Genomic DNA, 13,150 nt, shown 5'->3' on the forward strand with positions numbered 1-13,150 from the left:
TGTATCATGTATCTTGTGAACTTGTATGTTAACATGTATGTTTTTATTTCAACTTATATCTTTTGTATCACATGCCTTTTCTCTATGTGTGGTTGGTACACTAGCAAGTGTAAAAAGATCACATGCCTTTTCTCTACGTGTTATGGTTACAACACGAGTGTAAAAAGATCACATGCATACTACTATTTTAACTAACAATCACATGTCTTTGTTTGAGTCTAAAATATCACAACAACCATCATCACGGGATTTTCCCAACATCAAGATGACTATCTCATACTTAAGCTATAAATATGACAAATGCCGTGTGTTTACAAATACACAAATCCCCCATCTTTTACTCATACATTTTTTTCTCCACTTAAATGGCATCTTCATCCCATTACCATTATCATTACAACATAAATGACGATGCAGATTTAGAAGTTCCGTTCGAGGAATTTTTTACCAACAATCCTATTCCAGAACCAAAAGAGCGGAAAAAACGAATTTTTATCGAGAGAAACCGGGAAGATGGCAACACCAGGCTTTGGAATGATTATTTTAGCGAAACTCCGACATACCCGCACAATTTATTCAGGCGACGTTTTCGAATGAACAAGTCTTTGTTCTTGAGTATTGTGCATCGTCTCTCTACAGAAGTAGAGTATTTTCGACCAACACAAGATGCAGTCGGTAGGTCGAGTCTATCTCCGCTCCAGAAATGTACCGCAGCTATTCGTCAATTGGCGTATGGTGGTGGAGCTGATACAGTTGACGAATATGTACGACTTGGTGAAACAACAGCTGCTAAATGTTTGCACCATTTTACCGCCGCAATAATCCACTTGTTTGGCGATCAATACCTCAGACAACCCACACCGGAGGATCTTCAAAGACTACTCCAAATTGGTGAAGAACGTGGATTTCCCGGGATGGTTGGAAGCATCGACTGTATGCATTGGAAGTGGAAGAATTGCCCCAGCACTTGGAAAGGAATGTATTCACGCGGAACCGGAAAACCAACATTAGTGTTGGAGGCGGTTGCTTCATATGACCTCTGGATATGGCACGCTTTTTTTGGAGCTCCAGGTACCATGAACGATCTTAATATTCTTGATCGATCACCTGTTTTTGATGACATTATTAACGGGATAGCTCCGGAAGTAAACTTCTATGTCAACGGAAGGGAGTACAATTTGGCTTACTATCTGACGGATGGTATTTATCCAAAATGGGCAACTTTTATTCAATCTATCACACTACCACAGGGTCCGAAAAATTCTTTATTTGCTAAAAAACAAGAATCCGTTCGAAAAGATGTTGAGCGTGCCTTTGGAGTCCTACAAGCTAGGTTTGCCGTTGTTAGAAATCCATCTAATTTATGGGATAAAAAAAAATTAAAAATATTATGAAAGCTTGTCTCATACTCCATAATATGATTGTCGAAGATGAACGGGATTCAGACACTGTTGAAGAATTTCAAGATGAAGAATTTACATTTACCGTTAAAAAGTCTACAAAACAACCTATTGTGGATGGTCGTCGCGAAGAAGTCAAGGATCCACATATTCATCACCAATTAAAACAAGATTTGATTGAAAATATATGGGAAATGTTTGGACATCTTGAAAATTAGATATGATGTTTTAGTTTTTATGAATTCAATAAAATGTTGGTTTCCTTAATATTTCTTTTTTGTAATTTTTTTTCTTTTTCCAAGTTTCTATTTTTTTTTCCTGTTTTTAATTCTACTGTTTAATATTAATTTTAAATAAATATTTTGAAAAAAATAATTCTTAAGATACAACTACAAGTCCTAGCAATAATGTACTCATTTTTATGTGTCTCTACACTTTGTCTCTTAACATCATTATATTACTAAAATACACCTAAGGACTTGGTTTTTGGTCCTTGCAATAAGGATGCTCTTAGATTCCGCAGACTCTTGTTTCACACTGAATGAATGAGTTACTTTTCTTTTTTTTTTTTGAACATTGATGAGTACTTTTTTTTTTTGTAACTGACATTGATGAGTACTTACCTAGCATGTTTACTGGTGATTCGTGGCTCGAAAACAGTTAGGATGTGTAGATTGGTGAGCTTGCAGTGCATCAACTCTTCTGTTTACTTCCACTCTTCTCAAGAAAGCAGTAGAGTAGTACACGCTGCTGATGTTGCTGCTAACCTCAATACAAGTTTAGAAACGCTCTCTTCAGATGATCCAAACACCGTTTCACATCAAATAATATCGTGTGTTATTGTACAGTTTTCATTGTGTTTTCCTTTTGTTAAACAAGTGTTGAAAAATAAAAACCAAAAGAAAAAAAAATGTTGAAAAACAGAGGTTTTAATTAATAGAAGGCCCTTTTGTTTTTTTTAACCACTAATAGAAGGCCCTTCGTTAAAAAAAAAACAGAGTTTTTACTAAAAGATAAAATAATAAATTAAAGAAAATGGTTAACTTATTAAGCCGCTTTAACTAGGTCAAAAACTCAAAAAGGTTTCACTCGCACACGCCCCCACCACACCCACCTTGAATCTCTGCGAGAGACGAGAGCAAAGGAGATAAAAAAAAAAAGCGTCGCAATTTTATTTTTTACTATCGAGCACTAAAAAAGACCCCACATTTTGAACCTGTGTCATCATGGATCCCAAGAACCCTCCAAATCTCTCAAACCCTTCAGATAAGAAGAAGAAGACAGAAACAGAGGTTAAGGTGGTTCTCAACACCGTCGAAGGAAAGAGGAAGTGGAAGCCGAAGGATAACGAAGGGCGCGAGATTCAGACCAAATCAGCTAAAGATCGACACCTTAAAGTGGAAGGACGCAGTCGAAGAATTAGGTTGCCTCCGGTCTGTGCAGCCAGGATCTTTCAACTGACTCGAGAGTTAGGTCACAAATCCGAAGGCGAGACTCTCCAGTGGCTTCTCCGCCACGCCGAGCCGTCGATCATCTCCGCCACCGGAACTGGAATCAAACCAGCCACCGACTCCGTTTCTCAACCTCCTCCTCAGGCCGTCGATTTGAACCTAGACGTCGGAGGTTCAAGGTCCCAGCTTTCGAATGGGCTTTGGGGAAATGAGACTGGGTTTGGTGTTGGGGCTAATAATCGTACGACGGGAGGAGGATTGGATTTAAACTGTGGAACTGGGTTTCTTGGGTTTGATTTCATTGGCTCTTCAGAGATGGGTTTTGAGAATAATAATCAAATGCATCAAGTTGGGGTTTTGAATCAGCAAATGGGTCAAGAACAAGCTAAGGTACTTCACCATCATCATCATGAAGCTCAGCAACAGAACGCAGACAAACAAGGGTCTTAAAGCTTGAACCTTTAGTGGTTCTCTTTATTTAGATATATGCATATATAGTTAGTGAGATGTCTGATATTATTATGCTTTTTGGTGGAATCTCAAGCTTAGTATAGCTTTTAGGGAATGTTATTTTATAGCTTCGTTTACTTAAACTCCCTTTAATCAATGGCTTTAATGCACTTAAATCACGTTATGCCATATTCGCGAAGTAGTTTTGCTTTTTAAAGTGCGCTGATTCGGTGAGGATTCGGTGAGGCTTCTCTGCATAATCAAGCACTTTGTTGATTGAAAGAGTTTGCCTTGACATTGAGTTGTTTTGTGAGTCTCTCTGGTATCTAATGCATATATTGGCCTTGCTGTCGTTGCTGAACACGAGGAAGTTCTTTTTTCTTTTGTTTTCTGTTAACAGCCATAAACAATGAAATGGGCCTCACATGCAATCAAGAACTAATCTGAAACAAACAACCGCCAATTCAAAATGATTAATTTCTAAGTTGTGGGTGGTAAGTACTACAATTGAATATTTATTTTAAAATTTTGAGCAAATTACATAATGTTTGTGAAAAATTTATCTTTGGATGTTAAGTGGAATTTAAAAACGAGATATCGATTGATACTCGGTTGCATTTAATGTTTGTTTTGGACATCTTATTAGCCAACTATAAACTGAAAGTTCAACATTCACATGTTTTGTATGTAGCTTTGAACTTTCCCGTTTATATATGTGGATAAAGAACCTCTTTTGAGGTTTATGAATAAACTAGTGGTATTCCGGCGCCGGGTTCATATATTTTGTTTTCTAATGAATTTTAAATTATTTTTTGATTTATCTTAGTGATGATAGTATATTTATTTTTTGTTGTTTTGAAGCTACTTAGGTGAAAGAGGAATAGTATAAATGGATTCACAGATCGGTTTAATAAAAACAGAATAAATGGATGATAGTTGTGCCAAAGTAAATCAACTTGAACATAAAACATAAAGTAAAGTTGATGTTCAAAAAAGAAAATATGTAAATGCATGTGTTTGTTTGTAATTATGTGTCATTGTTTGATATTTCTGTTATTCACATGTGTATTTTGGTTTGCTGATTTGTGTGTTTAAATTTTCTTCTTTAATTTTGATGTGTTACAATTATTTATATATTTATTTGGTTTATTTAAAACTTTATACAACCATTTGTTCTCAAATTATCTCATTTTAACTAATTTAATTCATTAATATTGCATTTTTATCAATAGTAACACAATTTCTTGTTTTATTTGGTTGATCATCTACCCATATACGGAAGTTAAATGATGTTTATGTGTATTTTTTAAGTATTGTCTCTTTGTTATTGTTTCCTCATATTCAATTTCTCATTTTAAAACTATTAGTAATATATGTGTTTTGATTTAAGACACATCTCTTTATTCACTGAATGCAAAAGGTGGGTAGATTTTCAATATTTGATTGAAAAAAATTGTCTTGGATTTTTGTTTCATTCTCCGTTTTACAATTTTTCTAAGGTTTCTGGCATTTTGAGAAAATTTATTATTTTATTTTTATTGTTTGTTTTCTTAAATATTTTTCAAAAAAGTTGGGTTTAACTATATTTATATATTTTTTGATTTTCCATAAATATTTATTAATTTCTTATATGAATTAGTTTTGTGACAAGAATGAAAAAGAAAAAAATCCATGTGATATGCTTTTAATTAAAAATTGTTTACCTTGTTTTAATGTAACGTAAAAATAATATGTTAATTAAATTGACTGACAGACTGTTATGATTAAAGTTTATACATTTTAGGTTATATTATGTTATTGGCCTTTATTATATTTTATCTAATTTAAAAAATTTGTTTGTTATTTTTATTTATTTTTGCTAATTTATAATAAGAAATATAGTAGGGGTGATACTCTAAAATTATATATAATTAATACTGATATTTTATTTTAAAAATATACAATAAATTTGAGATTAATATTTAATATATTCTATTAAATTATAATTACGAATTATTGATAAACGTTATGTCCAACTATTTAATTTAAACGTTGACAAAAAACTATTATTAACATATTCTATTAAAAAATAATTATGACCTATTGATAAACGTTACGTCCAACTATTTATTCACTTTATTTCAAAAGTCACTTATTATTCTTTTTATATAAATGTATCTAATTTTATTTATACATTAACCACAATATTATTATAAAAACTGTCGTAATTCTGTGTTAATAGTGATACTACACTTTGATTTTCTAGCTCTATAATGGTGGTGAATTTTTTTTGGTTAGTAGTACTTTGTTTGAAGTATTTTGTGTTGATAGTGATTCTAAACTTTGATTTTCTAGCTTTAGAGTTTAGACTGGTGGTGAGTTTTTTCTGTTTAGGAGTATATTTTGCATGCTTTTGGCATATTTACTAAATGGTGAATTGTTGCTGGGTTAGGTTCGAGGACATTGATTATATGTGAAATTTAGTGATCCTGGTCCAATTATTTGTTTGAAAAGCCATTGCATTAGTTGTGAAAATGGTGGTTTTGGGTTTTTAAGTTAATGAAGCAAGCAAAGTCTTAAGAACAGTATTAGCTTTATGGTTGGGTTAACTGAATCCAAAAAATATCTAAAGGACTCGTAAATTGTTAATCATATAATGGTTTCGACGCTCAATTATTATAAGGGCAAGACATTTCTTTTTAAGATAGGGTATCTTCCCTTCAAACCTTGTAATCAACGCATATATTTTATTGTAGTTAGTTGCAGAACACCAAAGATATTGACGTTTTAAAAGTACATGGGACCGTATAATAATTGTTTGAAGTATTTCCAGTCAAATATACAATTATTGTTTGGAACACAAGTAAACACTTGGGCCATTAAAAAGGAATCAACCATCATACACAGTCCCGATGAAGTGGTATTGTAATGAGAAACCCTCTATGAGATGATTAAGATGATGGCGAGAATGAGAGCCACGATCCCCGAACCAACGATTCATTTGTTCCTCGTCATTCTTCTTGACATAGTGGTCACTGGTCAACACTCTCTTCCTCTTGTCAATAGCAGCATCCACACCCCGAAGCTGTTACACAAATCACAAAGTGTTAGTTTTTTTCTCAATGATCTAATGATAGATACCAAAACTAAACCCGAGAAGTTTCTGATTAATTGTATGTTTTTTCCATGCCATACCTTAGTGTGAGCGTGAAGAAGGGATTGGCTTTTGCTGACTCAGATTTTCAACAACTGAGATGCCAACATCTTCTGTCTCCAGCATTAATCTAGTACTCTCCCAATGTTCTGTCTCGCTTGATTGGTCAATCTCTCCATTGACATTACAAATCTCCCACTCTGATCAACTGATACCTGGAAGGACAACAATAATGTAACATCTCTGGGATCAAAGATTAAGTTGAGACAAAGATGAAGAGCAAGAACACTTAGACATAAAAGCCAAGATGGTGAGAGTTAACTAAAAACAACTAATGTGATTGCTATATTTTCTTTAACCATTTACCGCATGTACATCCGCCATTCCGGATTCCATCAGTTCTTCACGTGTAAATTTGGTTAGCATCTGGCGAAGACACTCGTTTGAACTCCTTTTTCCATTGTTTCAGATCATATTTATACTCTCTTAGTTTTAAAAGACACAGCTTTAGCACTCTGCGCACACTTCTTACCTCAAGATTCATTTTCCGGATCTACAAGATAGAAAACAACAGAAGCTATGTATGTTTCTTTAAGAGAAAAGAACAATAAAAAGATGGACGCATTAAAAAAATGAAAATACCAAGACATCAGTTTCGTCCAATCCAGACTTAATCTCAGCAAGCTTCTCCTTCTTCTCTACTACAAAAAATCACATAACAATTAATCAAACCTCTGCTGTGGCATCAATCTGAAATGAACATGAACATATCTTTGCACAATAATTTCAAGGAAGAACAAAAAAAATGCAGCTACACAATCATATTCTTGAGCTACTAAGGTTTGCATCTTCCATCTCTAACAAAAAAAAACACTACGCATGGAGTCATCAAAATATCTCAACATTCACAGATCCAACAGAGGTCGTCAATTGAGCAACAGGTCTATGGATTATACGGCGAGAAAGACAGTGTGATAGGGAAAGGAAGGAAGAGCTAGGCAAATTAATAAAGCAATGCAGCTACATTATCATATCATTGAGCTAGCTAAAGTTTCCATCACGCATAATATCTCAACATTCCCAGATGCTCGTCAGATCGTAAAGAAATGAAAACGTTTAGTAAAACGTAGATAAGGTATATAGAATCAGGGAACTCAAAGGTCCGATCAGGATCAGAATATGTTTTAAACCTCCGTGGGAGAGAATCGATGCAGAATAAGACTTTCTGGAGAGATTGGTGGAGAGCTTGCAGTACGGCGGTGTTCATAGCTGCAAGCCTGCAAGCATGCCAATTTATAGGATACCTTTGGCCGGTTACATACGAAGAGGCTGAGCTGGATTTAATGCTACATAGTGGGCGAGTGGGGTGAAGAATGTTAATGCTAGGATTAAAGGAGGAAATAAATGAAAACCCAAAGCGTTACAGTGCGTTCATCGGAGTGGCCTTCATGGAGATGACAACGACGGCGATATCACCTACATCAAGCTTCGCCTTTTTGTTAAAACACACAGAATATTGGGCCTGGAGATAAACAATATAGAAGCCCAAATAAAAGAACGTAATGAATACGGAAACACACAGAATATTGATTTTGTTGAAGATTTGGTGAAGTGCCACGTGTCTGAAATTCCCCTATGCACATTGATGACGTGGAGGCAGGAGCAGCCAGAATATTCAACTTTATATATATAGATGTGCAGTGATATTCAAGTTTTTTTTTTTCCATCTATTATTATTAACTAGGGTCAGCCGCCCTACGGGCGGGTTATATTTTATTTTTGTGATCTAGATTATTATTTTTGTATGATTAATTGTTATAGTTATTTTTTGTTGTAATCAAATGATTTTAGTGAAAGTATTCTTTTTCTTAAATTGTGTAAGTACTAAAACATCAAATAATATATTTTTATAATATATTTTCTTGTGCTTATAATATATTTTTTATAATCATAATAATTATAGCTAACTTATATATTCATTGTTTTCAGTAAAATAAACCGTATCTCATATTTAAAAAAGAAATTTCATACAAATAGTTAAAACAGCTCTTATGAAAAATGTTGCATGCATTAAAAATACCAAAACTTCTATGAAAATATTATTATTGAATATACTATTTTAATATAAACAAAACAATATATTGCAATTTAACTATAGTTAAAATATTATTCTAGAATGAAACTCAGTGTAAAAGATAATCAAGATATTCTCAATAGATATGGTTGAGGTACGTTAGATTTCTGGTTAGTGAATATTGTTCTCAATAGATATTGTTGAGGTACGTTAGATTTCCGGTGAGTGAATTTTGTCCTGGTAATCCCACCAGAGACAGAATTGTTAATCTGCTAATGTGAGCGTACTTTATAGAACAGTCTATTTATAGGGGTTCAAGTCATGGTTTTGTTGCTAAGAGCTGCAATGGTCAAGTCCTATTAAAAAAGAGATGAATGAGCTGAGCTGAATCTTAATCAATTAACATCAATGTGTAGGAATCTTTATTCCATATAGGGGTCACTATTTACATTAAACTTGTTTTCTCTTCACTCCATTTCAGAATCTCCATAGCTAACTTGAGAGATGAATAGGTACCATAGCTAACTTGAGCACACTCTTGCTCCAAGAAATATACAGCTTTTCCCGGTCAATGAAGAGTAACCCACTTAAACTTAACTGCCATGTAATGGAACGCTAGCTGAACCAAAGTGGGGATACCACTGTTGAAACGGTGGCGACTGACCACGTGATTAACGGTGGCGACTGACCATGTAAAAAGTGTTACATCCCTTCCGCCATGTGGAAACTTTTTGAATTCTGAGAATGATAGATTCTTATCACATAAGGTTTTCAATATACTACTACATAAGATAAAAAGATAGTGGTACTTAAAACTATACAGGGTAAATATTTATACCTTGGAGAAAGATTACTGGAACCAAAACTTTCTTAATATTACTACATATATTTACTCGAACCGTTATAGCTTGGCTCACAGATGGCACCTTCTTTCATCAGGTGCTTCAAAGTTTTGAGTCAATGAGTCCCGGTAGTATCTTGGACCAAGGTGGACCGTAAAAATTAGGAAAATTCCTTGAAGAACGACTTACTTGGTTCACCCTGTCGATCACAAAAAAAAAGAGATATAAGGGTCGAGTCAATGCAGAATCAAAAGCCTTGAGTGAAATCATATAAATCCAAGAGTATAATCTAACTCGATAAACATGCAAGAATATTTTCTCTTATAGGTAAAAGTATTGCATATATAGAATGTTAATATTTGCGAAGTGGTTTAGGTAAAGTACAGAACTTTATAGAACTCATTGTGATGAGAACCGCTCCAAAAGGTTTTCAAAGGTGAAATGCAAGTATGATCGATACATATTACTGAAATCTGCGAGTCTCAGCTTGTAATCTTCTTTCTATTGATCAAACCACATCAATTTTATTGAATCCAATCAAAAACAGAAACTCTAACTCTGTTCTGTTAAATTCCAATGTCTATAATTCACCTATTTGGCCAATTACAGATTTCTGTAATTACTGGAAAACAGTATTAGAAAACATTGTTCTCTCAAGGTAACGATTGGATAGTCATACCTGGGATTTTAATAGCAATCAGAGATCTGGATTTTGCCACTGTATGTGGAAGAAGACGACGCCGGTGATGCTCTCCAACAGAAGAACCTTCCCTTCAATTAAAAACAAACAAACACGAAGTGGTTCGCTGAAATATTGTTAGACACATAACTTTAAAGATCTGGAAAAACTAAAACATGAAGAGAGTCACCGGAATAAAAATCATATAAACCTAAATACCAAAACGAACAAACACGAAGGGGTTACACAGTATTTTGCAAACTCAACAATCAGTAGAGGTTTTATTCCTAAAATCAAAACCAGAATTTAAAATCTAACAAAACATAAAGAGGTTCGTCGGAATCTTTATATATAAAACGAACAATCATGAAGAAGCTCGCCGGAAACACACAAAATTAAAAAAAAAAAAATTGACTCTAACAAAACATACAAAATTCATAGGAATTTTTTGTTCAACCACAAACCGTAAAAAAAAAAGCTCACATTGACATCCACAAAGAGCATGTCGACCCACATCAGATCCCCCCACATTTCACGTTTCTTGTATCCCAGAACCTCAGGAGTCGGGCCTCCACGACGGAGGAGCACTTGCCGGTTTTGATGTCGGAGTAAAAAGCTCTGGAATTCGCCATTTCAATTTTTTCAGTCCCAGATGAAAGAGATAAGAAGAGGAGATGTGATCCCACCTCTATTTATACAAATCCTGGCACCGCCTCTAAGATCATTAGGAAGCTTTGAATACATCGTGATAGAGCCACTAAAGGATTTAAAGGAAGCCATTAATCACACCGTTGCAAGACATAAGAGGAAGCCCAGAAGTCATCGGATCGCCGCCACACATAGAGAAGAGACGAAATCCATTTCACCGCCACACATCTTTCTTCGCCGGACTTAGAATTTTAACTTCCAAAAAGCCTATTAAAAAGGAAGACAAACGAAGCCCATCAAGACAGTTTAATGACTCGCTGCGTTTTGACTCTAATGGACACGTGTCGCAAGGAAATTGAGTGAATTTCTGACGTGGACGCTTACGTGTCAGCAGGAGAGAACCAACCCTTCTTTATATATATAGATATTGAAAAGGGACTAAAGCCCATCCATATACAAAAGCCCAACAAAGAGCAAACAAAAGACTAAACATTTGGATCTTAAGCCCAACAGTCTACTTGAAATGGGTCATACACCAACCCAAAGCCCAACCAGACGAAACCAATCCAAGCCAACGAAACACCTCACGAACCACGTGTCGAGAGCATAAACCAAATAAAGCCACGTGTCGAATCCTCACCTGACGAGGGATACGCGTTTCCTCCTCTCCACACGTCATCACCGCTTCGAAAAACCACCGCGGGGCACCTTTCCCGACGTTTCTCCGAAAGCCACCGAAAAACGGAGCCAAACTACCGAATCGTCTTCCACGGAGAGCATCCATTGTCGAGATCGAGATCTCATCCGGGAAAACATCCACATACCACCACCACGATTTGCTAACATATCTCTGTCCATCGGAGAACTTGAAGAAAAAACAGACCACCGGCGAAATGAAACTAAAGAAACCTTCCCTCCCGGATTCAACGCTGGCGACTACCATCAGAGAAGATGGCATGATCCCAGAAGCAAAGCCGACCGCCCAACACCGAAAGGAGGCAAGGACGTCGGAATCAAAAGTCGGATGACCGAAGAATTCCTGTCGCCGGAAACTGAAGGAACAGCGGGATGCAAACCGGAAAAACAAAAACCCGACCGACGCCGCGGTTAAGAGAGCCCGCCGAACGTCGGTCAGATTTGCTGAAACCACCGTCGAAGCTCTCTAGAGAGAAGATGGGGTATTTTTAAGAGAGAGGGTTTACTTGTTTTTACAGTGATATTCAAGTTATTGGTCAAAGAGATGAAAAAATTACAACTTTGAAGAAAATTGGTCAACAGTTAATACGGTGGCTTCTTTTTGTCTTTTCTAAGTTGTATGGTAAGTACTACAGTTAATGCGGTGGCTTCTATTAATACGAAAGAGAGAGATGCGTTTTCACTTGGCGGTGGGAGATCTGTGATTCTCTGAACTGGTCCCTACTTTAGCCATTCGGTAACCTAAACCTTCTCCAGCCAAGAAGATACAAATAAGGAAGAAAACTACAACTTTAACAACTTCAAGTTATATATAAAAAAGGAAATTATTTTTTGGTCGTCTCACGTCTTTCAACTAAAAACAAGTCGTTGAATAACTCAAATATAATTACATTTGGAAACTTCTCTATTTTACACGCTTTCTAGAAATCTATGACATTTTAAATTTAATATTGGCATAGTACAAACTGCAAACAAATAATATACAGTAGAACCTCTATAAATTAATAATGTTGAGATTTTAAAATTTTATTAATTTAAAGAGATATTAATTTACAAAAGTTTCCTTTTTAGATTTTTTCTATTTTTGTTTATAAAATAAGAAAATATTTAATTTTACCATATATAAATTATTTAAATTTTAGAAAATTGACTTTCATATTGTTTTATTATCTTATTTGGTGTATATTTTTATATTTTATAGAATTGTTATGTGATTTTCGAAATAATTTAACTAAATATTATCAAAATATTAAGAAAATAGATGTATTTTCATTGTAAATATAAAACAACAATCTAATGTTTAATTTGTATTTATATAAAAGATATATATTGATAGATTATTAATTTATGATTTTAATGGGACTATATATTTACATGAGAGTTTTAAAAATATTATTATCTTAATATTTTATCGATTTGTATCTTATTTTACACCGGTCCAAGTTGGGACCGGCGAAATTTATTAATTTATAGAGGTTATTAATTTATCGAGTATTAATTTATAGAGGTTCTATTGTATGTCTAATAGTAGCTCCCATAAGAACATATTTATTTTGGATATTCTATATGATACAACAATTTCAATTCTTTGTCCGGGTATGTCAAGATCGCATTCCTCAAGCGTACAAATCAGGTTAAGAAGCGTACGTTGTTTGATATATTCAAGTTGAAAAAACTTCTGAAAACTTTTTTTCTTAACCAAACAGAATCTATTCTTGAAAAACGTGAAATTTTGTGTTGTCTGGTTAAAGTTAGCTACTTATCTTAGTGAAAGAGA

At 34.5% G+C, this 13,150-nt stretch overlaps 1 protein-coding gene and 2 pseudogenes across 1 annotated transcript; 2 read left to right on the plus strand and 1 right to left on the minus strand.

The window, feature by feature from the left end:
* Positions 1-335: 335 nt before the first annotated feature.
* LOC108850686 (uncharacterized) lies at positions 336-1,728 on the plus strand (annotated as a pseudogene).
* Positions 1,729-2,460: 732 nt separating this feature from the next.
* On the plus strand, positions 2,461-3,683 carry LOC108851894 (transcription factor TCP6). Its single transcript, XM_018625369.2, has one exon. It carries the CDS (start codon positions 2,627-2,629, stop codon positions 3,299-3,301), a length of 675 nt encoding a protein of 224 aa, XP_018480871.2. The 5' UTR covers positions 2,461-2,626; the 3' UTR covers positions 3,302-3,683.
* A 2,384-nt stretch (positions 3,684-6,067) lies between these two features.
* LOC108837743 (vesicle transport v-SNARE 12-like) lies at positions 6,068-11,635 on the minus strand (annotated as a pseudogene).
* Positions 11,636-13,150: the final 1,515 nt, after the last annotated feature.

This window comes from Raphanus sativus, chromosome 4 (assembly GCF_000801105.2).
Source record: "Raphanus sativus cultivar WK10039 chromosome 4, ASM80110v3, whole genome shotgun sequence".
Lineage (NCBI taxonomy): Eukaryota > Viridiplantae > Streptophyta > Magnoliopsida > Brassicales > Brassicaceae > Raphanus > Raphanus sativus.

Coding starts and splice junctions, on each gene's coding strand:
- LOC108851894 (XM_018625369.2), top strand. CDS start 2,627: ATGGATCCCAAGAACCCTCCAAATCTCTCAAACCCTTCAGATAAGAAG.